This window comes from Bufo bufo, chromosome 1, assembly GCF_905171765.1.
Source record: "Bufo bufo chromosome 1, aBufBuf1.1, whole genome shotgun sequence".
NCBI lineage: Eukaryota > Metazoa > Chordata > Amphibia > Anura > Bufonidae > Bufo > Bufo bufo.
In genome coordinates this window covers 795115398-795140251 of record NC_053389.1, presented here as the reverse complement: position 1 = coordinate 795140251, position 24854 = coordinate 795115398, and the positions used below count along the sequence as shown (strand labels likewise).

The 24854-nt window shown below is 49.4% G+C and overlaps 1 protein-coding gene across 2 annotated transcripts; it reads left to right on the top strand.

Moving 5' to 3' along the window:
* Positions 1-224: 224 nt before the first annotated feature.
* Positions 225-17559, top strand: LOC120986489 (KH-type splicing regulatory protein). Of its 2 annotated transcripts, none has more exons than XM_040415107.1 (20): positions 225-382; positions 7118-7211; positions 7341-7379; positions 10030-10066; positions 10145-10197; positions 10275-10346; positions 10573-10630; positions 11077-11248; positions 11336-11434; positions 12223-12363; positions 12443-12545; positions 13429-13529; positions 13973-14114; positions 14428-14588; positions 15112-15215; positions 15973-16073; positions 16237-16416; positions 16529-16600; positions 16672-16874; positions 16975-17559. In XM_040415107.1, exons 1-20 carry the CDS (start codon positions 308-310, stop codon positions 16981-16983), a joined length of 2016 nt encoding a protein of 671 aa, XP_040271041.1. In that variant the 5' UTR covers positions 225-307; the 3' UTR covers positions 16984-17559. The 2 variants fall into 2 exon arrangements, with proteins under 2 accessions (XP_040271041.1, XP_040271040.1); XM_040415106.1 differs by having other exon boundaries at positions 16216-16416.
* Positions 17560-24854: the final 7295 nt, after the last annotated feature.

Sequence of the window (24854 nt, the reverse complement as noted above, 5' to 3'; positions counted from 1 at the left end):
CGTTAATAGCGTGTTCCTGACTCATTGGACGAGGCGGCCTGCAATCACCTTAGTCCCTCCCTTTTGTCTTTGTCCCCTTCGACGCAGGGCACTCTCTCCTCATTGGCTCTCCGGGCGTGCCAATCACAAAGTCAACGTCCAACCCCTCCCTGTCATTGGCCGGCCATAACGCCAAACCGGTAGACAATTGGTTCGCTAGGACGTCAGTCACCACGCAGCTTGTCTCCTCCCCGTTTCCCAGTGTGCCCTGCGCGTCGCGGCCTTGTTCGCGCCTTGAGCCCGCGGAGGAGCCGCTGCTGCTGCCGCCATGTCCGACTATCCCGGAGCCCAGACCGGGAACCGCAAGGACGCGTTCGCTGATGCCGTACAGAGGGCTAGGCAGGTAAGAAAGCGGGAAGACGTGGGCTGTGGAGAGGCTGGAGGAGGAGGAGGGGACGCGGCCGGCGGTGTGGTGTGCATTGTGTATCCGGCCGGCGCTGTGCCATGTGTGTGTCTGCCGGTGCCCGGCGCTGTACATGTGCGGCCTGTACTGTGCACACCTGCAGCCCTGCCACACGATGTGCCTGTCAGGGGCCCAGGCTGGTGAGGGGGCACTGCTGGTAAGTCTGCTAATACATAAAGTCCGCATAGTAATAGTGCATGACCTATTGACATCAGAGGGGGCCCCCACCACTGGTCTGTAGGGGCCCCACCAATGTCTATCACCACTGCATGTGGTGCCCCTGGATTTAGCCTATGGGGGCACCACATGGGTAGGTGCTGAGGTAGGTGTGCTCATGGAAGTCAGCTATAGGGGGCACCACTGAGCTCTCCGGGTCCATTCCCTCAGCCGCCCTCCCTCCATGGTGGTGCTCGTGACCTGTAGATGCACAGGGGGTCAGCAAGCTCCATCTGCTGTGAAACTACTACTCCCAGCATGCTGTGTTCACTTCTATGGGAATCCTGACGGCAGATGAGTGAGCTTGCGTGCTGGGAGTTGTAGTTTCACAACTGCTGGAGTTTGCAGAGTGTAACGTCGGGGCCCCTTGACTTTAATGGTCCTGAGGCATCTAGACAGTGGGAGCGCTTCATCCTGGTGACTGGCGGCTTCAAGAGCGAACGGCACAACCGCCCGGGATCAGCCTGAAATTAAGAACAGGTAAGTACTTACCTCACAGATCCTGCGGTGACATCATTTCGACAACGTGACTACTGCAGCGGATCGCTGAGGCCAGTGACTGGTGGCAGTAGACATGACTTCCTCTGTTCAGCCCTGCCGGGAGGACTGCGGCAGTGACGCAGGATGTGTGCGGTAAGTACTTACCTGTCTGCTGCTGGTAGCACCCTTCCTTTATAACCCTGTTGATCATCCATGTGTGCAGTGGTCTATGAGCGTGCCCAGTGGGTACGTAGATAATACACCCCTCTGTAGTGCCGCATGAGCCGTCGTCAGGACCCCTTTAATTGGGGGGGGGGGGGCATTGTATGCATGTTGGTTATACAGGTGCTGCGGTACCCCCGAACGCTGTCTGTCGGGTGTCTGCTAGATATTGAATTTATGAATATTAATCACTAAATAAGATGAATTACCTAAAACTGTGATTCTTCCAGAGCTATGGGGGCCACCTCTCAGCTGCCCAGAGGGCCCCTGTAAATGTGGGGCAGGAAGCTGACTGGTTGCTGTAATTAACTGCTCCGATTATTTGCAGAATTTCTTCCCCTTAAAGGGCTTTTATGGTTTCAGAAAGAAGCCGCCTGTGACCTCACGGACCGCACTTTGTTTACCTGGCTGCAGCGGTGATGTCATGTAGACGATGCGTGACCTCACCACTGCAGCCAGTCCCTGGCTTTGCCGGTGTAGAACCCCTTTAACATGCAGTTTTTCTTTGTGGAACAAATGATTGAAGCTGGAAAATCCTCCGTATCCCCTCGGCGTATGGGTGTGTGTACTGACGGCAGTGCCGTGTACGGTAAATCCTGCGCGGTGGACGCACGTGGTGCCAGACGTGTTATGTCGCAGGAGAAGACTTGATGTTTCCAGCAGTGCTCTAATAGCTGGAAGGCTACCATCTCCATGTCCCCGACGGGCACCTGGCCGGCTCTACGGGGAGTCCTTATTCTCGTCTCTCTTACGGATGCGTTGGGTTCAGAATCCGTCCACTGACATGTCGTTCTGGAGCCCGTATTTCCATGCACATGGCTGCGTCATGTCGTGATGTGCTCGGTTCCTGCGCAGCTAATGGCGGCCATAGACCTGCCCGTATGTGAGGGAATATCTGAGCACCGTCAGGTCCTGAGGTTTTCTGGATTATCCCCCTCGTACACTGCAGTGAAGACAGTAAATGTATAGGGCGGCTGGCCGGTTATCTGTAGTAAGCGTGCAGTGCCATCAGCCGGAGGAGGTCGGGTCACTGCCGGGCAGTACGTCTTTATCCCCTGTCTGAAGGATAGGGGCTTACTAACTGTTAATTGGGGGTGCTGTGCCCCTCATCTGATGGAGCGTCAGGTTGGATATGTGCCATGCTGCTCCCTTCACTTCGTTTAAATGGGTTCTCTGAGAAATAAGACCATGGAAATACATATTACTTTATTATAAATATATTCCCAAATACCTTTCATTAGTAACAATGGCTTGTTTTGTCTTTGGAGCACTCATAAGGGGAAACAAAATGGCCGCTGTCCTGTTAGTGCACCCAAAACCTGTCCTAATCACTTCAGTACACTAAGCTAAAGAGCTGCCTCATCCTCCTCGCTACTCTGCTTGTCAGGGATTGGGGTCCTGAATACTGTTAATATGATCTTCAGTTGAATCTCTGGGGGAATGGAGTTTGAGGAGACATGAAGGACAGAGGCGGTGGGGATGTGTGTGTAATGAGCAGCAGTTCTTGTATGCAGTCTCCATTACCACAGTCTGTCCTTCCTCCCTTCATGTCTCCTCATGAACTCCATTCCTACAGAGATTCAGCTGAAGATCTTATCTGTATTCAGGATCATAATCTCTGACAAGCAGAGCAGAGAGGAGGATGAGGTGGCTCTTTAGCTCAGTGTTCTGAAGTAAATTGTCCTGCTGTGGGATGACGGGTTTTGTGGGTACTAATAGGACGACGGCCAATTATTTTTTTTCTCTCCTGATTGCTCCCCAGACAAAACGATCCATTATAACTAATGAAAGGTATTTGGGAATAGATTTAAAATAAAGTAAAATTATTATTTTATTTTTTTTCATTTTTCTTAAAATTCCTAGAGAACCCCTTTAAGGGACTCTCGGATAGTACAGTGATTGGCTGTCTCCAGCTGTCCTAAAAACAATGAAAGGATAGGTAGGAAGCTGCTGTTCTGTCACCCCGTCAGATCTGGGGAATAGGACCCCCCACTGATCAGTTATCCCCTGTGGATAGGGGATTACTTCTAAACTGGACTCAACCACTTCAAATAATTTTCCTCCGTAAAGATGGGAGCACATGGTGATCTGAATGGGCGTGCAGCGCGACTTGCAGGTTGCTGTGACTGCAGCGTTGGGTTCTTTGTACTTCTGGGGTTGTGGCGACTTGTGTGTTGTGCTGCAAACCCATTTGGTTCAGTGGCTGTCGTAGCCCCAGCCTGAAAGACGCACAGAAGTGAAGGCGTCTGTCAGCAAATTTGTAGCTATGAAACTGGCTGACCTGTTCACTGTGTAATGGTAACGCCCCTGTTGCTCCTAGAGGCTCATTTGCATATATTAAAACATCATTTTTTTCAGCAACGTGGGCACATAAGAACATGGGACCAACACAGATACCATCAGCTGCCAAGCGCACATGTAACAGGCACAAATCTGCTGACAGATGCCCTTTTAAGTGGTCACTGGAGGGACCACTACTTCCCGTTGCCATAGCAGCATGATGCCGTGCCAGGCATTGTACCTGCAGCGTCAAGGGTATGTGTAGGGCTGAGCAATGTTTTTTTGCGATTCTAGAGCCCCACCGTGTTTTTGCGCTGATACCGCACGAGCCCGGCGCTCACTCTAACTGGGCTCCCGCTTTAATGGCTGTAACAAAGAACTCCAACCCTGGCCGTGAAACTCCCTAGATGCTGCAGTTAACAGTGACTGCGACATCTAGGCAGTTAAGGAGCTCCCGGTCACCATCTCCCTCCTGCAAATGCAATGGTAGGGTGCGCTGATGCACTGCCACGGCTGCTGAGGGTCTAACACAGACCCCTAGGCCCGCCATGACCGTGTCTACTACAAGATATAGCCTAATGGACTGTCCTAGTGGAACTAAAAAAAATAAAGTAATTAAATTATTTAAAAAAATAAAATTATGAAAGCAATTTTTCCATAAGTTTTAATCATTTAAGTTCTAAAAAAAAACACATGCACGTAACCCTATAATAAAGATAATGTAATTTTGAACGGCCTACGAACAACATAAAATATAATAAAGATGGAATTGGGATCTCGACCTGTAAAAAAAAAATATATATATACGCACACGCGCACGCTACGTTGGCTGAATAATAAATGCGGCGGTGTGAGATGGGCTGTTACAGTGGAAAAAAATCTTTATATTTGCTATAGAGGTAATTGTATTGATGCATAGAATAAAAATAACACTATGATTATACCGCACTGTGATAACACCCCCCCCCCCCCCCCCCCATTCATCCTGGGGGGAAAAAAATGGCTAAGGCTACACGCACAGGGCGGTTGTTTGTTTCCGTTCTGTGTTTAGTTTTTTGCAGATAGGATGCAGACCCATTCATTTCAATGGGTCCACAAAAAAATGCGACAGCCCACCGTGTGCTGTCCGCATCAGAATGTCCGTTCCGTAACTCCGCAAAAAAATAGAACATGTCCTATTCTTGTCTGTTTTAGGCATTGTTACAATGGATCCGCCAAAAAAAAAAAAAAGCATGGCATACGGATGTTATCTATTTTTTTTTTTTTTTTCCTGCGGACTGCAAAACGCATACGGTCGTGTGCATGTAGCCTAAATCAGCAAAAAAGTTTAGAACAATCGATAATCGTCCTTAAATTGAAAATGAGCTTTTATTTTTCAGCAAATTTACCTAGCCTTAAATATGGTGTAAGACTGCGATTGGTCGGGATGCAGCCGATCGGCCCTTAAACTGGCCGTTCGCGGGGGGTGGGTACTTGTGACAGCGGCAGGTGATCATTTGCACTTGACCCATCACCCTGTACGCTGACCACTGCTGAAAAAATCCAACATCACATTTTTGGCAGATATCCTGTCGTTGGCTGCGGGAGTGATGTGGTGTGTATGGGCGGCTACGCGGTCTTCTGTAGGACCCAGTGTCCGGTCACACAGCGCTGGACGTCATTGCTGCTCTTCTGCTTCCTTCACTTGTGTTGATTTCTGTTACTTTTTGGATCCATCTTGTCAGATAGAATAGTGAGGAACCAGCCCAGGGTGACATGGCTTCAGACTGTGACAAAACGGACCAAAAGTACGGCAGCTGCTGGCCACCTACTGACGCTGCCCAGCGCTCCCTCACTGACAGAGTAATGCTGGTCAGCAGGGGCCCTGTGATAGATCTGCATCCCCCACCAGAATAGGGGACGTGGATCCGATTCACCCCGTTCTGTATTGACGTCCTTTCTGTGATCAGCACCCACCGTGCGGTGAATGAGGTAGTCCGTATCATTGAGCCTTCTCTAGGGGTGCATTCACACAACCGTATGTACTTTGCGGTTCGCAAAACGCGGGTCTGTAAAAAAATATATATATATAGTTGGCGTCCTGTGTGCGTGATCGGTCCGTTAATGGATCAGCGGTCTGCTGGGACGTCTATGTAGCCATTGAGCTCAATGGATCTATGTGGAGAATGCGGAGAGCCCATGTGTATGATTCATGGATTCGTAGACTATAACGTGCATGAGGGATAGACCCCTAATCACGGACAGAAATGGTTTGCGCTTCTGTGGGGTCTCCAACGGTCTGTAGAAAACCAGCGATATGCGAGAGGTCCGTGGAGGCCATGGAAACCCTCTGATGCTCCGTACTGTCCGTGCTGAGCTTCCTCTGTGACTTCACGGCCGTGCTCAAAATTCTTGTCCTCAGGGCGCGTTTTGTTTGTTTTTTTTCTTAGCTATTACCGCCTGCTTTATGGCTGCGGAGAGCTCCTTCATGACACCTTACTGTGTGACCGCACTTGTAAAGACGCGCCGGGTACATGACCGTGCGAGGCTCAGAGTAGTGGGATGATGAGGTGGACGTACAATCGTCAGCTGGAGATATGTACGGGGGCTCCTGACTTTCCATTAATGGCAGGTGTCTGGGGGAGAATCGGACTCAATCCGTTTGCGTCTGAGGTGTGATCGCTCAGACAGAGCATGCTGATTTCTCCCACGCTGCTCCGGTGTCCTCATGTCAACCCTTCTTGCCTGTGCTCTCCCTTTTTAACCTTGCTTTTTTATGCCAGTCTTAAGGGCCCTCCACACATTCTAGAGATAATCGCTAACAAGGGTTCACAGCGATTATATGGCGGTGTAAATGTGCCGCCGATGAACAAGCAAAACGCTTGCTCGGCGGGTAGTTGAATAGCTTGTGCGCATACAAAAATGATGATTTACTGACGGCAGATCGTGCTGCGTAAACATGATCTGCTGCCGGCAAACGCCAAGTCAGTACGGAGGAGAGCGATGGCAATAGTGTGGAGGAGATCGCTGCGTGTAAAAGCAGGGGTCTTCTCCACCAGTCAGCAGCAGAACACTTCCCTCCCGACAATCTGCTGCACCGTCCGGCGCATCTTTGGCAGCTCCTGTTAGAAAATTTGCCTTGGCCGGCGTTTCGGCACGGCCCACACTCCGTCCAACTGGCGAAGATGGCGTAAAATCTGCCGCGCGACTAAATATTGTATGGCCTGTAAAAAAAGGTTCACAAGTCCCTCTGTAAACGTGCCCCATAGTGTGAGGAGGTAATGTCTCCTGCAGCGCCACCACAGGGGAGATGAAGGATCATACGGTCTGACTGAGGCGTCAAGGTCCCATAATTGCCTGCCTGAAAAAAATGGGTGTAGGGAAGGTGGTTCATTTCGATCCCAGCTCTGTGTATAGGTTATGATTTAAGGAGCAGATTTTGTTATAATGGCGCCGTTATGTGTTTGGTAGTAACGTCTTCCCTCTTGTTCTGAACAGATTGCAGCAAAAATTGGCGGTGAAGCCCCCGGAGGCGTTAACAACACCCAGGAATTTAATTTTGGTGGTCAGAAAAGGCAGTTAGAAGATGGAGGTAAGAAGGCAACGCAGTGAAGGTCGGGGTAGGATGGGTGACTCAGCCGCTCGTGCGTCCTTAGTGACCGGCAGAAGGATCCTGCCTCACTCTGACCGGATTCTACCTTTTTTCTTTCCCCCCCACCAGACCAACCAGAGTGCAAAAAAATGGCAACACAAAGTGAACGTGAGTTATCTTTACTTCTGGAGCGTTCTTGGTTTCTATATCTTCTTGGTTTACTGTACGGGAGTTACGCCCATCTTGGGCCTGTTTCACGCTTGCGTTGTTTTGATTTTGCACGTCAGGATGCATCCGTTTAGTTAGGATGCGGTTGTGTGAAATTGAAACGTGAAAATGAAATACGTTGAAAGTCAATGGGTGACGGATCCTAAAAAAAAAAAATGATCAGTCACCATTGACTTAGGCTACTTTCACACCAGAATTTTTGCTGGATCCGTCATGGGTCAGCAAAAACGCTTCCGTCATAATACAACCGTCTGCATCCGTTCTGAATGGATCCGGGTGTATTATCTCAATGGGGGACGGATCCGTTTTCTTTTGTATTAGAGAAACCGCATTTGCCACAATTGACTTACATTGTGAGTCATGACGGATCAGTCTTGCTCGGCACCACACACTGCTTGAAGCGTTATTCTGTCTGCGATGGGAACGCAACCAAGCAGAATGCGTTCTGGTGTATTCAATTTCGTTCTGTTTTGTCCCCATTGTCAATGAAATGGGGACAAAACGGAAGCGGTTTCCCTCCCACTATTGAGATCCTCTGCCGGATCTAAATAGCGGAAAGGGAAAGCGCAGATGTGAAAGTAGCCTTAGATTATTTTTAGTGACGGATCTGTTTTCAGTTTCTATGACTGGACACAAAACCGCAGCTTGCAGTGGTTTTGTGTCCGGTCACCAAACAGAAGGCATCCTGAACGATCTCTTTCCATTCAGAATGCATTAGGACTAAACGGAACTAGGGATCGACCGATTATCGGTTTGGCCGATATTATCGGCCGATATTGAGGATTTTGAACGTTATCGGCATCTATTTTGCCGATATACCGATAACGTATGGGGAACACAGATCGCGCTGCTCTCAGCGCGTTCTGTGTTCCCTCCGCAGCACAGGGGAGAAGGAAGCAGTGTCTCCTCCCCCTGTGCTGCTGCTGCTGCCTCCAATGACAGGACGGAAGACAAGAGGAGGGGAGGGGCTGTGGCCGCTGCGCCACCAATGAAGATAAGTCTCTCAATCATTCATATACAGGAGGTGGGAGCTGGCTGCAGAATCACATAGCCGGCTCCCGGCCTCTATGAGCGATAGCTGCGATCCGCGGTAGTTAACTCCTCAGGTGCCGCGGATCGCAGCTACCGCTGATAGAGGTCGGGAGCCGGCTATGTGATTCTGCAGCCAGCTCCCGCCTCCTGTATATGAATGATCGAGAGACTTATCTTCATTGGTGGCGCAGTGCGCCCCCCCCCCCCCCCCCCACCCAGTATTAATCATTGGTGGCAGTGGCCACAGGATCCCCTCTCCCCTGCTCCTCCGATCGGAGCCCCAGCTGTGTAAGCCTGGGGCTCTGATCGGTTACCATGGCAGCCAGGACGCTATTGAAGCCCTGGCTGCTATGGTAAGCTCCATGCTGCTGTGTGCACTATGCACAGAGCAGCAGGGACAGTGTGAGATCCTATTCACCCTGATAGAGATCTATCAGGGTGAATAGGACAAAGGTTCTAGTCCCTAAGGGGGTTAAAAGTTAGTAAAAAAAAAAAAAAAAAAACACAAAAATATTAAGTATAAATGAGAGATTTATAAACAAAAAAATACACATTAACAATAAACATATTAATTTTCAGTAGATTTGTGTAGGAATTTTTTCTTCTCAAAAATGAAAATTCCCAGAATATCGGTATAAATTATCGGCTATCGGCCTGAAAGTTCACAAATTATCGGTATCGGTCGATCCCTAAACGGAACAATCCTCTGCCGGATCTCAATACCGGAAAACAATGACGCAAGTGTGAAACAGGCCTTATACAATGGCGTAACACATGATTGGTCTGTAGTAGTTCCCCCTGCGTGACCGGCAGTGTCTGGTAACGTTTGTTCTCAGTCTGATGCCATCACTTGCAATAGCGAGAAACCCCCTGTAAAAGGGCTCTCTCGTTAAGACAAATTAACCCTAATTGGCAGAGTCCGACTGCTGTGTTCCCCGATCATGAGAACGGGGGGCCCTTGCTGCACCCATGTATGCTGCTGCTCCATTTAGCTGTATGGAGCTGCCAGAGATAGCCGAGCGCTTATTCTTTGCTATCTTTAGCAGTCCCGTAGAGTTGAATGGAGCAGTGGACATGCATGTGTGACCTCCGCTCCTTTCAAGTGGAGGAGCATAGGCATTCTCGTGATCAATGGGGGGGGGGGTTCAGTGTTTGGACCCCTGCCAGCCACACTTAAGTCAAAGGGGGTTATCTGAGAAAAATCGGACCTCCAGATGTGGCCACCCCGCAGTGGTGGTGATTCTCGCAGTTCGCCTGGTCCTTTTTGCTGGATTCCGTCTGTACGGCTCCTGGACCGGCACTTCCTCTGCACTGATATCAACATCCATCGTTGGGGGAACACGTGACAGCTGCAGCCAATCGGACTGCACCAGTGACCTGCTCCCCTTGTCATGTGATGCGAGCGGCGCAGGTCACCATTGCAGACTGGCTGCAGCCGTCTTGTCCCTCATTTGATGCTTTGCCCCCTGATATCAGCCATTCGGGCTGGGGCGAGGCTAGCTGCAGTGTTTTTCGCTAGGATGATTGACAGCCGCCCCTCTGTATTTTTGTGTTTCAGCGATCGCCCCACCTCTTACTCCAGTACATCAACCTCGGTAAGTTTTCCACCTTTTCTTCTCCTTTGTGTCTTTTTCCTGTGCTTGGTTGTAACCACGCACTTTGTACGGCTGCAGGTCCTCGTCGATGACTGAAGAGTATCGTGTGCCTGACGGCATGGTGGGACTGAGTAAGTGTTTAGTGCCTTCACCTTGTGTAATACGGTAAGGGAGGACGAGGAGACTGACAAACCGTCTTCACTTTCAGTCATTGGCCGCGGAGGAGAGCAAATAAACAAGATCCAGCAAGAGTCGGGATGTAAAGTTCAGATCTCCCCAGGTGAGAAGACCGCATGTCCCTTTACCCTCCTCTGGGGCAGGATCACAACCAATTGGTGCCCAGAGGGGTCGCTCATATCCCCTGCACATTTGGATAGGATATGCTCTCCATGTCTGACCGCTCGGGAGCCTTGGCAGTGATTGTTGTCGACCTGTGTGGTTCTGTAGGATTGATGCTCAAGTGGTTTAGGCCGGGAAATACTAATAAGACGTCTCTTCTCTTCCAGACAGCGGAGGACTCCCGGACAGGGTGGTGTCACTAACCGGCTCCCAAGAAGCTGTACAGTAAGTAAATGCCTCCTCTAAGGATTACTCACAGAAATGTGTCCATTAAAGAGGTTTACTGATAGAGGGCTTCTCCTCAGGATAGGTCATCAATATCTGATTGGTGGGGGTCCTACTCCAGTGAGCGCTGTGACCTCTTCAGCCATGACACGTTCATTGGTCACATGACCTCTGTGTAGTGATGAGCGAACTGGTTCATCCGCCTTGGATGAACCTGGTTTGTTCATCTTAACTCCTTTTCCCTATCTCCTCCAATATGGCCGCAGTTAATGCAGGACTTCTTGAGTCTCGCGCCATTACTGTGAGTAGCCGCACATGCATTAATGTATTACCCTGGATTTGTGGCGCGTGCCAGAGTCATTAATGAATCTGGGTTTGTGATGTAAGATCTTCAGTTCATTTCAGCTTCTGTGTCTCATATAAACTTTTTTTTTCTCTCTCTGAAGAAAAGCAAAGATGATGCTGGATGATATAGTAGCTCGGGGTCGTGGCGGACCACCCGGCCAGTTCCACGACAGTGCCAATGGACAGAACGGTTCCTTACAAGAGATCATGATCCCTGCTGGCAAAGCCGGTCTCATTATCGGGAAGGGGGGAGAAACGATCAAACAGCTACAAGTAAGTGAAGTCTGACGGACGGTGCCTGTGACGTGCAGATAGGTTCGCTTATGATGTAAACCCATATTTGTTTCTCTCCCTGTCCAGGAACGTGCAGGAGTCAAGATGATCCTTATACAAGATGGCTCACAGGGCACAAATGTTGATAAACCTCTGCGTATTGTAGGAGAGCCCTTCAAAGTGCAGGTAGGTTTCCAGGAATTGAAGCGATCGCTGTATGCTGTCTTTGTACTGCTGCTCTTGTCATATATGTAGGGCAGCGGCACAACGACTAGACTCCAGGGAATCTGATGTCTTTTAATAGGACACGGGCATGAATTAAAGGGGTATTCCCATCTCAGACAGTGGGGACATATCGCTAGGATATGCCCCCATTGTCTGATAGGTGCGGGTCCCACCGCTGGGACCTGCACCTACAACGAGAACAAAGCGGGGAGCGCTGTGGCTGGAGGACCCCGCATTTCCCGGGGTCCGTCCACTAAGTGCTGCTCCCATAGAAGTGAATGGGAGAGCACCGTGCATGCGCGGTTCATGCTTGCATTCATTTCTATGGGGCAGACGACAATAGCTGAGCCAGCGTTCGGCTATTTTCGGCGTCCCCATTGAAATGAATAGAAGGCGGCTGCGCATGCGTTCATTTCCCGGCTCCGTTCTCATTGTAGGTGTGGCACCCACGCCTATCAGACAATGGGGGGGGCATATCCTAGCAATATGCCCCCATTGTCTGAGATGGGAAAACCCCTTTAAGCTCCTGCATGTATAGTTATATTGTCCTGCTTCTCAGCACCATGCTAGGACTGGGCTGTCTTGCTTTGCCTCCTTTTTATATTGCTACTAGTGCTGTTTCTTATGCCACGATATAGTGCGGGCACTTATTCCCAACCAATCCTGGTTAAGGGAAAGGTGTTATCTGTATAATGGTAAGATTTAGACATTCCCATCTAATGCCGCAGCTATGTTATGTTCCTCTGCAGCAAGCCTGTGAGATGGTCATGGATCTATTACGAGAACGAGATCAGGCGAATTTCGGTGACCGAAATGAGTATGGCTCCCGAGGAGGAGGAGGCGGTGGTGGTGGTGGCGGAGGAGGAGGAGGCGGAGGTGGCGGCATAGATGTAAGACGTGGGCACTGCCGGCGGGGTGGTCAGTGCACTGTGTGAAAGGTTTCAGGCATTGACTTCTTCTTCCATGCAGGTTCCAGTTCCCCGACACTCAGTTGGGGTCGTGATAGGGCGGAATGGAGAAATGATCAAAAAAATTCAGAATGACGCTGGTGTCAGGATACAGTTTAAACAAGGTGGGAATCCAATCTGCTTCAGACCAAGTATCTTTAAATGTGTTTTGTAAAAGCCTCTGTATTTCATTCTGGATATCCCCTTAAATGGCATCTGTCAGCAAATTTGTGCCTATGAACCTGGCTGACCCGTTGGATGTGCCATTGGCAGCTGAAGTCGCCTGTGTTGGTCCCATGTACATATGTGCCCGCCTTGTTGAGAAATAAGTGCGCAGGCGCATTGAGGAAGGAGCGCCGAGCGAGTGTCCCCCTTCTCAATGCGCCTGCGCCGGGTGTAGATGTGACGTCATCGGCGCAGGCGCATTGAGGATGGAGCGGCCGAGCGAGCGTCCGCCTCTCAGTGCGCCTGCGCCGACTGAAGACTGGTACGGGGCAGGCGCCAGATTTTGAATGCAAACAGGGCCAGCAGAGAGATCCCGTCCGCTGGCCCTGTCAATCAACATGCGGAGGGGGCGTCTTTAGGATACGAGGATGCGGCTGCTACCAGCAAGTAGCCGCCCTACTTGCTGGTAGACAGGTAATTTGCATAAGTACGTTTTTAACATAATCTGCTGAACCAAAATGATTAATTACAGTATGTATGCATAAATCGCAGTATAGGGATTATAAGTAACAAAAAAAAAAAAAAACAGTTTAGTGGGGTGACAGAAGTCCTTTAAGTGACTGGGGCTGGAGCCATCTCTGATTGCAGTCATTATCGGCGGGTGTCTGCTATATTCTACAGTCGGCACCTGCTGCAGGTGAGCCCACTCCACTCAACCGGTGGATACATATGACATACAGGTACCTTATGTATTAAGTGGGTAATTAATGAATACTTGTCAGTCACGAAATCCTGTGCATGAAGATTTAATGAACGTTCTTATAAAATGTCGTCCTTTCCTAGATGATGGGTCCGGCCCTGATAAGATTGCACACATTATGGGTCCCCCAGATAGATGTGATCACGCAGCCAGGATAATCGGTGACCTGTTGCAGAGTTTGAGAGTAAGTACATGCATAATGTAAGTCATTTTAAAGGGGACCTGTCGGCATGTAATATAATCTGTCAGAAGGAGCTGAGCAGATTGATATATGGTTATATGGGAAAGGATTCAGTAAAACTTGTAGTTTGTTCATTTAAATTCCTACTCTTTCTGGCCATTGAAGTCCACGTGGCGGTCCTATCAGTGATTGACAGCCCTTTCTCTGACTGTGTATACAGAGAGCTGTCAATCACTAATGGGACCGCCTCCTGGACTGCAAAGCCCAGAATGATCACAAATATAAATGAATAAATTACAGGTTTTTTGAATCTCTTCCCATAATTTTATATATAAATCGGCTCAGCTCCTCCTGCTGTATAACATGCTCAGACACAATGTTCAACGTGACAGGTTCCCTTTTTAATTACTAAATGTGCTTATTGTCTGCTTGCTTTCCTTTTGTAGAGTGGTCCACCAGGACCTCAAGGCCCTGGCATGCCACCTGGTGGCAGAGGAAGGGGCCGAGGGCAGGGGCCATGGGGACCTCCCGGAGGAGAAATGACCTTTTCCATACCCACTCATAAATGTGGTCTAGTTATTGGTAGAGGTGAGTTGCTGGTTGCGAATAGCTGTCGGTTATCTCCATGTTAGTGTCTTCCTGGGAGTTTAGTATTGATGATCAATATCGTATGTCAGACATCTGGCGCTGCGCTGTCCGCACGGTGCTGTACGTTGTATAGTCAGTGTGCTTGTTATTGGTAAAGCCCAGGCCCATTCACTTTCACTAGGACTTAGCTGTGCCTAGGTCATGTGACCAATGAACGTGACGTCACAGTATTAACCTCTGAAAACCCCTCTAGTATTCTTTCAGGCTCTCTCGTCTTCCATGTCTCATTTAAACCGTTCCTTTGTGTCTGCAGGCGGTGAAAACGTAAAGGCAATTAACCAACAGACTGGAGCATTTGTGGAGATCTCGCGGCAGCCGCCACCCAACGGCGACCCGAACTTCAAAATGTTCATTATCCGCGGCTCACCCCAACAGATTGACCATGCCAAACAGCTTATCGAAGAGAAGATTGAGGTGGGTCATGGAGCGGTGCACAAGTGGTGCTTACCCTGCTCTTCCCAGAATTTCAGCACGAGCAGGAAGTAATGCCGATCAGCTCTGGTGGTATAGAGCCGGCTGAGCGCTTTGCGGTGCAGTATTTTACATTCTTCATGGATATTGACCGCACTTGCCCTGGTCAGTAATCTGGCAATAATGGAGCCTATGTGGTTCCCCGCACTGCTTACTTCTGACCTTTCTAAATGATACCTTTTTTAAAGTGCAATCCGCAGTAGTGCCCTTCAGTTTAGTTTACACCTATTTACTGTATTCTTTAGAAGACTCACCTGACCGTAAGACAACCTATGTTTTGGAAGTGGCAAAATCAGAAAATTATTTTATCAGACTTCAGACAGAAAAATAAAAAGAACTTACCTCTTCTGATCCATTGTTCTTCCTGCAGTGCTGCCCCGAGACCTGATGTCGCACAGCGTCAGGTCATAGTGCATCGTATGGAGCAAAAATAGTAATATTGTAAATTTTTTATCCCCCCCCACAGGGTCCCTTGTGTCCTATTGGTCCCGGGCCTCCTGGTCCAGCTGGCCCCATGGGTCCATTTAACCCAGGTCCTTATCCGCCTGGACCCCCAGGAGCTCCACAACAGTAAGTTCTTTTGGTCAATAACCTTTTGTATCCTGTGTCTTTCCCTCCTGTGTTTTTTTTTTGTTTGTTTTTTTACAGGATGCTTCAGCTTCACTGAGGTTCTGTGGACAAAAACAATACTGGGCAGGTTTAAAACTGCACTTTTGGTCCAGGGCATGGGTGTTATTTTATACACAAAGGGCGGGCTATGCTTTAGTTTCTGCACGGCTGGTAGCTGCACAAGACAAAGCAGCATAAGGCTTCTACACCTTGAATGTGTGTTAACCCATTTAGGAGGCAATGTAACCCTTATCTCATGTGTCGGGGCTATCTCACTAGTGTCAGGCCCCACCTCTTTGACCTGCACCTCTAAAACAGTGCCCCCCAAAGTAAACATGAGTGAACCGCGCCAGAGGAGCCATCCTCTATTCACTTCTATGGGAGTTGCGAATATGGGTGAGCACTGGCTCGGCTATTTCCGGCAGTCTCAGGAGAATGGACATGCATGTGCAGTACGCTCTCCATTCACTTTCATGGGGCTCCTGAAAATAGCTGGGCACGCTTGGTGTTTTTTTTTTTTTTTTTTGGGAACTCCCATTCACTTTGGGGGCCCTGTTTTAGAGAGACCTCTGAGACCCACACCTATCTGACATTGGTGGCATATCCTAGTGATATGCCACCAATGTCTCAGATGATACAACCCTTTAAAGGGGCCAAACTTTCAGTGTCTTCGAACCTAGGATCTGTGTTTTACTTCTGATCTCTAACTTCCTTTCAGTCCGGGCCCTCCGCCTCCTCCACCTCCTCACCAGTACCCCCCACAAGGTTGGGGCAGCACGTATCCCCAGTGGGGGCAGCCGCCAGCCCCTCACGACCCCAGTAAGTCTTAGATTGTGTGGTATATTTCACTAGGCGTTCTAATGATCAATCCATACTTTCCACAGTCGTGTCTTATGGGCTGACCATTCCTAAGTCATTGTGTTTGTTTTAGACTACATGTATTTTTCCTACTACTTCACAGCAAAACCTCCTGCCCCCACAGACCCCAGTGCCGCCTGGGCCGCTTATTACTCGCACTACTACCAACAGCCACCTGCTCCTGTCCCCGGGCAGCCCCCTGCCGTCCCTGTCCCTCCACCTCAAGGAGAGCCTCCTCAGCAGCCCCCTCCTGCCAGCCAGCCCGACTACACAAAGGCTTGGGAGGAATATTACAAGAAGATGGGTGAGACATCGTATTGTTATTGCTGTACTGCAAAGTAGGAGCAGAATGTCTAACTCTAGCAAATAGCCGCAGCGGTGTGCACCTGTATAATACTCCTATTGTCTTCCTCCAGGTCAGCAGACGGCTCAGCCCACAGGACAGCCGGATTACACAAAGGCCTGGGAAGAATATTACAAGAAACAAGGTACGGAGCCCGTGCTGAGCGCCTTTCTCCACGTAACATTTGGCTCTACTAATGTTTCTATGTACTTGCAGCCCAAGCAGCAGCAGCTCCTGGCGCTCCTGTGGCAGCCACAGCGGCAGTTGCCACCGCAGCAGTGGCGTCAGCTGTTCCACCAACAGCACAACCAGATTACAGTGCGGCATGGGCGGAATATTATAGGCAGCAGGCAGCATACTATGGACAGGCACCAGGAGCGCCACCCACGCAGCCTCCTCCGGCACAGCCGGGGCCACAGGTCAGTCCCACAGAAGGGTTATGGTCCTTCTCCTCCCCCCTTAATCCGACATGTATAATTGCTATGCACGGCTGACCTCCTATGCTCTGCTTTCTTCCAGGCCCAGTGAATGTCACCACTTGCCGTCACTCATTGCCAGTCTGGAGATGGGAGCCTCTGTTGCTGACCTCAGTGAGGGGAGAAGCTGTTTGAGAAGTCCCCTAGTTGTATTTTTATTTTATTTTTTTAGGACATTTTCCTGTTTTGTCCTTCATCCTTTATCAGTTTTTCATCTTGGCCCCCGTGGAAGTCCATTCAGTGACAGGGCAGGTTCTAGACATTAGGACTAATCTGAGCGCCTCCCGTCCACTCACCCCCAGCAGTTACAAAACACGGTTTTATTCACTGGAGCTGCCTGTGAGTAATTAAATATATCTATTATTATTTTTTATGTAAGGAGATTATCCCCCCCCCCCTCCCCCCGATGTCCCTGTGCTTTTAGTTGGTTGAACATTCCCTGGTGACATCCCCCATGCTGTCTGCTGGTCCCACACCTGCAGCTGGGGCCTTGTGAAGTGCGCCGGTCCCGCCCGCAAATGGGGGGGATCGTGATGTGTTTTGTCTGTTCAGAGACATGGAAACTGTACGCTGAGTTTTTACTTTTTATTGCCTGTTTTTAACTTCACAATAAACAATGACAAAACTCTCCCGACTTCGCTCTCTGCTCTGTTCTTCCATCATCTGGTTTTGTCGTCCAGCTGGATTTTTCTTTTCCTGTTCGTGTTTCTTGTGATGAATTCTATGCTGTGATTTGCAACGGCTAGGAATCACAATAAATCTGTGAAAGAAAATGGTCTTGGTCGTGTCTACATGGTTCACTGTTCAACTTGTACAGGTGCAATCGGGGACGGAGTAAGAGCAAACCAGTCTGCACTGGTGCAGTCACTGTGTACATACATTACTTATCCTGTACTGATCCTGAGTTACATCCTGTATTATACTCCAGAGCTGCACTCACTATTCTGCTGGTGGAGTCACTGTGTACACACATTACTTATCCTATACTGATCCTGAGTTACATCCTGTTTTATACTCCAGAGCTGCACTCACTATTCTGCTGTTGTAGTCACTGTGTACATACATTACTTATTTTGTACTGATCCTGAGTTACATCCTGTATTATACTCCAGAGCTGCACTCACTATTCTGCTGGTGCAGTCACTGTGTACATACATTACATTACTTATCCTGTACTGATCCTGAGTTACATCCTGTATTATAGCCCAGAGCTGCACTCCCTATTCTGCTGGTGCAGTCACGGTGTACATACATTACTTATTCTGCACTGATCCTGAGTTACATCCTGTATTATACTCCAGAGCTGCACTCACTATTCTGCTGGTGCAGTCACTGTATACATAAATTACTTACCCTGCACTGATCCTGAGTTACATCCTGTATTATACTCCAGAGCTGCACTCACTATTCTGCTGGTGGAGTCACGGTGTACATACATTACTTATTCTGCATAGATCTTTGTTCTCCTGTTTTCCAGTACATTTATATTGGGTTAAAAATTAGAACTTGTTTGCAAAACAAGAAGTCCTCATCCGCCTTTGTGAATGTGAAGTAAAATGGTTACAGCTCTTGGTGGACAGGGAGGAAAAAAAAAATGAAGCTAATTAATGGCACCAGGTGGTTATCCAATAAAAATTATTTTAGGCGGCTCTCAGTCCTATAGAAGCGAATGAACAAATGTGCACTCCTCCCTTCAAAGCAGACCATTAGTGTAGTAGTAATACAGAGTAATCATGTAACAGCAGCATAAAAACCCAGAAGGATAGCTAGAGATATTACAGGAGTAATAATGGTGATGTAGTAGTAGTAGTAGTAGTAGTAGTAGTATACAGGTTATGGGGTTAGTACTACAGTAACATGGATACGGTGGTACTTCAGTAGTAATAGTGATGAGGTGGTAATATACAGGTTATGGGATTTTATTACTACAGTAAGATAAATACAGTGATCTATAGGCTTAATACTTCACAAACATGGATACAATGATGTATAGCAGGGATGCTCAACCTGCGGCCCTCCAGCTGTTGTAAAACTACAACTCCCACCATGCCCAGCTGTAGGCGGATAGCTGTAGGTTGTCTGGTCATGCTGGGAGTTGTAGTTTTGCAACCGCTGGAGGGCTGCAAGTTGAGCATCCCTAATGTATAGGAATAATAGTGACGAGGTGGTAATATACAGGTTACGGTGTTAGTACTGTAGTAACATGGATACTGTGATTTCTCGCCCATATTCATTGGGGGACATGTCCTCTAGGAGGCGTTGACACTAGTAAAAGCTGTTAGCTCCTCCCCTGGCAGCTATACCCCCTCCAGCCTGGAGAGAGAGCTTCAGTTTTTCTAATGTCAATAGGAGGCAAGACCTCTCTACTCTGCAGGGAATCTCCTGAAGATTTTTTATTTTAGTTATTTTTTTTCTCTTTTAGGTGGGAAACAGTGGACCCCTCGCCTCCCTGTTCTCCTGGGGGGAGCACGCCAGCGTTGGTCCGCCACACTGCCTCCTCCTTCCCCCACAAGACGAGGTGGACCAGGGCAACCTCGCTCCCCTGCAATCCCGCCAGCCAAGGGGTCACCTAGGTCCGCCAAAAAGACCCTCCCGCCATACTAGACTCCTGCCACTCCGGTGCCAGCTGCTGAGGAGGTGACCCTGCTGGAGAAAGTGACCTTATAGGCCCACTTAGGGAGGGTGAAGAGGATGAAGATTAGGTGAGTACACGGGACTAGGTAAGTATGAAGCCCTCTTCCCCCTCTTTGAAGATCTGGGTCGCCCTAAGGACATGTCAAGGGTTACATGGCCAGGGGACTTTATTTAGCTAAGAAACTAGACCCCTAAGGAGAGAAGAAGCTAATCCAGTGGGAACCATACGACACACGGCCCCCCTCCCCTCTCGGCCGCCGGCTTTCCGGCTCAGGGTTAATGTATCTTCTCCCCGGGCACCTCCAGCGAAAGACTGGAGCGCAGGGAGACTCCCACTCCCAGCTATTCTCAGGTGGCAGTGTCCACCATATTCCCGCTCTCAAAGGGTTAATGCCTCTGACCGATCGCGGACGCCTGAGCCCTTGCGGGAGTCTCGCACCGCAAGGCACTTTCATGGGAGCACGGGGAATTCGACTCCGGCTGTCATGAGTTCCCAGCCGCGGGGTGAACTTCCGGGCACTGCAAAATTTAGGCCCTGGCTTCAAATGGGTCCTACAGGTTCTTCCTTCCCCTGTTGTCATTCCGGCCACGGGGTGGCACCCCCGGCCGGGATGTGTATGTCTCGCGCCGCTTCGGGTCCCTCTACCCTCCGGCTGTCTTACAGTACAGAGTGGGAGGATCACGGTTGGCCGAGCATTGGATCTTTAGGCCATAGCTTCGCGGCCTACTAGGCCGCAACCCATCCTAAGTATGTGAGGGGGGGGGAGGTGGGCTGGCACGAATTCTTCCCGCCTAGCTGACCCTGCCCCCATCAGCACCGCCCCTGGGCTTCAAGTCCTTTTTCTTTAAACCCTTCCTGGCTAGCCACGTCTGTGAGGCCGGCACTGGATTATCCGGGGTTAGATGGGCTTTGCAAAATTGCTTCATATTGCACAGTTAACCCCTTCCTGCCTCTTATCCACTTGAGGCTAGGCATTCCAGTTAAAAAAGGGGAGAAATAAAAACAAACGTTTACATCCATATGGGCCCTTTTCCCCTCAGTCACAATCCACTCTGACTGTGCGGCACCAAGCTGGGCCTGTGCCCTATTCCGGACACGTGACGACCTCTCATAGTTTCCCAATCCGCCCTCCGGCTGTTTTGTTAACTCCCCACCTGTGCAATACAGTGAAGGACCCCTGAAGAACTCCCACTCCACCCTCTGGGGCCATTTGGTTGATAATCCTCCACCTGCGTAATCCAGTGGAGGACCTCTGACAGTTCCCAACCCACCCTCCGGGGTAGCTTGGTTGATTATTTTCCACCGGTGCAATACAGTGGAGCACCTCTGGAACTTCACAATCCACCCTCCGGGGTCGTTTGTTTGATAACTCTCCACCTGCGCAATCCAGTTGAAGACCCCTGGAATGCCTAATCCACCCTCTGGGGTTGTTTGGTTGATAATGGACCTCTGGAATTCCCAATCCACCCTCTTGTGTCGTTTGGTTGATAATGCACTGCCTGCGCATTCCAGTGGAGGACCTCTAGACTTCCCATTCCACCCACTGGGTAGTTTGGTAGATAATCCTGCACATTTCAATAAAGGACCTCTAACTTCCCAATCCACCCTTCCGGGTCGTTTGGTTGATAATTCTCCACCTGCGCAATCCAGTGGAGGACCTTTTTGGCACTTCCCAATCCACCCTCCTGGGTTGTTTGGTTGATAATGCATCACCTGCGCAATCCAGTGGATGGACCTCTGGACTTTCCCAATCCACCCTCTGGGTAGTTTGGTTGATAAGCCCCCACCTGCGCAGTTCACAACTGCCAGGGGCGAGGTTCTGAGGAGTAGACTTACGTGCAAGAGGACCACATTAGGACACCCTTTCTCTGCAGATATCTCCACTCCCCCACCCTTCTTCCCTGGGTCATGCTCGATTCCCCCTTCTGTAGGTGGCGGAATTTCATCTTCACTGAGTTCAGTACCTGCCGTATGCATTAGCCCCTTCTATAAGTGGCGTGGTGACATTATCACTGGTTGCAACGTGTGCTGTAGACATTACCCCCTTACTTGGGTGCAATAATGGCACCCCCACGGGGTACAGGACTCTCCATATGCACTAGTTCCCGCCGTAGGCATTGACCCCCCCCTTCACAGGTGGAGTATTTTCCCTACCACTGGCTTAAGTATTTGCCGTATGCATTCCACCTTCCATAGGTAGGGTAATTGCACTGCCATTGGATTTGGTCCTGACTGTCACGCTATCCATTCCATAGGCGGAGTGTTGCACATCATTTGATCTATGTGCACAGACCTTCCTGTACCCTATTTTATAGAAGCATAATAAGCTGGACGTTTTACCTTGGAATTGGTGAGTGCCGCTGTCTCCTTTTATCTCTCCTTCGAATATAGGAGTGTTGCACATCACCGTGCTTCCTGTTGCATTACCCCCTTCCACTAGTGATCCTTTAGCGGGGGAATAATAATAAGCATCTTGGGCTGCCGCAATTCAACTGAATCATGGCTTCTACGGGATAGTCTCAGGCCTCCCCCTCAGTTTTGCGCTGACTGGGGAAGCGCTGGCTACTACTGTGGGAGTGGTAATTGCTTTACAACTACATACTGGGGTGCTTACTGCACAGCTCCTTCACAGGTGGCGGATTCTTCTAGTACTGAATTCGGTGTCACCTTTGCTGGGGTAGGGGGCTAGCAATACATTATGACTCCCCTTGCCTGGCTTCCTTATTTTATTTCGCAAGTGAGGTGTGGCACCAGTCGGTAACTGCTGGTGCCCGGTACTCTTAATCTAGTGGCATATGGGTACCGCCAGTGGATACGGTGGCTTTTCCACATTGTATCCTCTTCTTTTTGGTGCTGGGGGTTACCTAGCAACACTTGTGTCCTAGAGACCCCCATCTCCATGAGCCTCCACTGTTCCAGTCGGTCATGAATTTGTCCGCATCAATACGTAGTGCGTACACCATTGCACTAATATGGTGCGTGTGTTCCACTGAGTCGGGTGTTTTCACTGACTCTGTATTCTCTATCCACCACTCCTCCTTATTGGGAAAGTGCTTATGCTGGCACTCTGGTTTAGCTGCTACAACCAGACAGTTCTCTTCCACAGGGGCAGATTTTATGCTAAGGCTCGAGTTCGTGGTCGCTGCAGTGGGGCATCCTCCTCAGGTAGGGGTCCTACCCTGGCGTTAGCTTGGCAGTTGCTCCTGTTCAGCGCCCTTCCAGGTAGAGTTTTTAAGGCTCATAGCCACCCCGCAAGCCTTGGTAGCTTTTATGTTACTGCCTTCCCTCATCTGCATTGCATTGGGTATTTTTTTGTGGCCTTCCATTCCCCTTTTACAGGGAAATCATTCCCATTGGTCCTGAGTGTGCTTACTGTGTCTACATGAAGCTTCCCACCCTTCTATCCCGAGCAAGAGATCCAGAAGCTTGCGGTGAGGACGTCCTGCTCTCCCCTTGGCAGGAGTTCCCCCTCCTCTACGTGCTTCCCCCCTCCCCCTCCTATTCAGGGTTCTACGGAAGATCATGATGGAGGGCATTCCTAGTAGCTCTGGATTGGCCCGTCACGCGTGATACGCCGACCTCGTTCTCCTTCTAGGAGACGTCCCTTAGTTGCTGCCGCTCAGAGACGACCTTCTTCAGGGTCCGGTCTTCCATCAGCATTTAAGTTCTCTTCGTTTGGCGGCGTGGCTATTGCAACCGCCATTCTGGCGCGAAGAGGTTTTTTAGCGGATGTCATCCGCACTATGATTCAGGCCAGGGAGCCTGCATCGTCCAGGATCTATTACAGGACCTGGAGGTCTTCCTGGGTTTCTGGGAAAACCGGAACATTCCTCCACTTTGTTTTTTCTCTCCCCAAGGTCCTGTCCTTCCTTCAATCAGGGTTGGACCTTGGTCTGGCCCTTAGTTCTTGGCAGGGTCAGGTGTTGGCGTTTTCGATCTTTTTCCAGCGTCCTCTGGCCCCCTAGGGCCTGTAAGAACCTTCCTTCTGGGAGTGGCACATACGGTTCCTCCGTACTGGCCTCCTTTTAACGCCTTTGGATATGAATTAGTCCTCTCCCCCTGAGCCCTTGCGGGCGTTTTCACTCAGACTCCTGTCCTGGAAGGTAGTTTTTTTTCTTGTTGCTATCATATCCATTAGACGGGTGTCCAAGTTGGTGGCGTTCTCTTCCAGAGAACCCTTTCTGGTTATTCATAGGGACAAAGTGGTTCTCCGGCCTGTCCCTTCTTTTCGTCCGAAGGTGGTCTCTGACTTCCATAGTAATGAGGAAATTCCTTCCCTCACTGTGTCCATCTCCTTCACACCCTAAGGAACAGGAGTTACACCATTTGGAGGTTGTCAGAGCTCTAGTAACATAGTAACATAGTACATAAGGCCGAAAAAAGACATTTGTCCATCCAGTTCGGCCTGTCATCCTACAAGTTGATCCAGAGGAAGGCAAAAAAACCCTGTGAGGTAGAAGCCAATTTTCCTCACTTTAGGGGAATAAAAAATTCCTTCCCGACTCCAATCAGGCAATCAGAATAACTCCCTGGATCAACGACCCCTCTCTAGTAGCTATAGCCTGTAATATTATTACACTCCAGAAATACATCCAGGCCCCTCTTGAATTCCTTTATTGTACTCACCATCACCACCTCCTCAGGCAGAGAGTTCCATAGTCTCACTGCTCTTACCGTAAAGAACCCTTTTCTATGTTTGTGTACAAACCTTCTTTCCTCCAAACGCAGAGGATGTCCCCTCGTCACAGTCACAGTCCTGGGGATAAATAGATGATGGGATAGATCTCTGTACTGCCCCCTGATATATTTATACATAGTAATTAGATCTCCCCTCAGTCGTCTTTTTTCTAACGTGAATAACCCTAATTTTGATAATCTTTCAGGGTACTGTAGTTGCCCCATTCCAGTTATTACTTTAGTTGCCCTCCTCTGGACCCTCTCCAGCTCTGCTATGTCTGCCTTGTTTACAGGAGCCCAGAACTGTACACAGTACTCCATGTGTGGTCTGACCAGTGATTTGTAAAGTAATAGGAATATGTTCTCATCACGGGCATCTATGCCCCTTTTGATGCAACCCATTATCTTATTGGCCTTGGCAGCAGCTGCCTGACACTGTTTTTTGCAGCTTAGTTTGCTGTTTATTAAAATTCCTAGATCCTTTTCCATGTCAGTGTTACCGAGTGTTTTACCATTTAGTATGTACGGGTGACTTGCATTATTCCTTCCCATGTGCATAACTTTACATTTCTCAGTGTTAAACCTCATCTGCCACTTATCTGCCCAAGCCT

Bases quoted from the DNA above. Each gene is read 5' to 3' on its own strand.
- LOC120986489 (XM_040415106.1), top strand. From the start codon at position 308: ATGTCCGACTATCCCGGAGCCCAGACCGGGAACCGCAAGGACGCGTTC. The intron at 7,212-7,340 runs GTAAGAAGGCAA...CCCCCCCACCAG, and splicing joins AAGGCAGTTAGAAGATGGAG to ACCAACCAGAGTGCAAAAAA. The intron at 14,589-15,111 runs GTGGGTCATGGA...CCCCCCCCACAG, and splicing joins TTATCGAAGAGAAGATTGAG to GGTCCCTTGTGTCCTATTGG.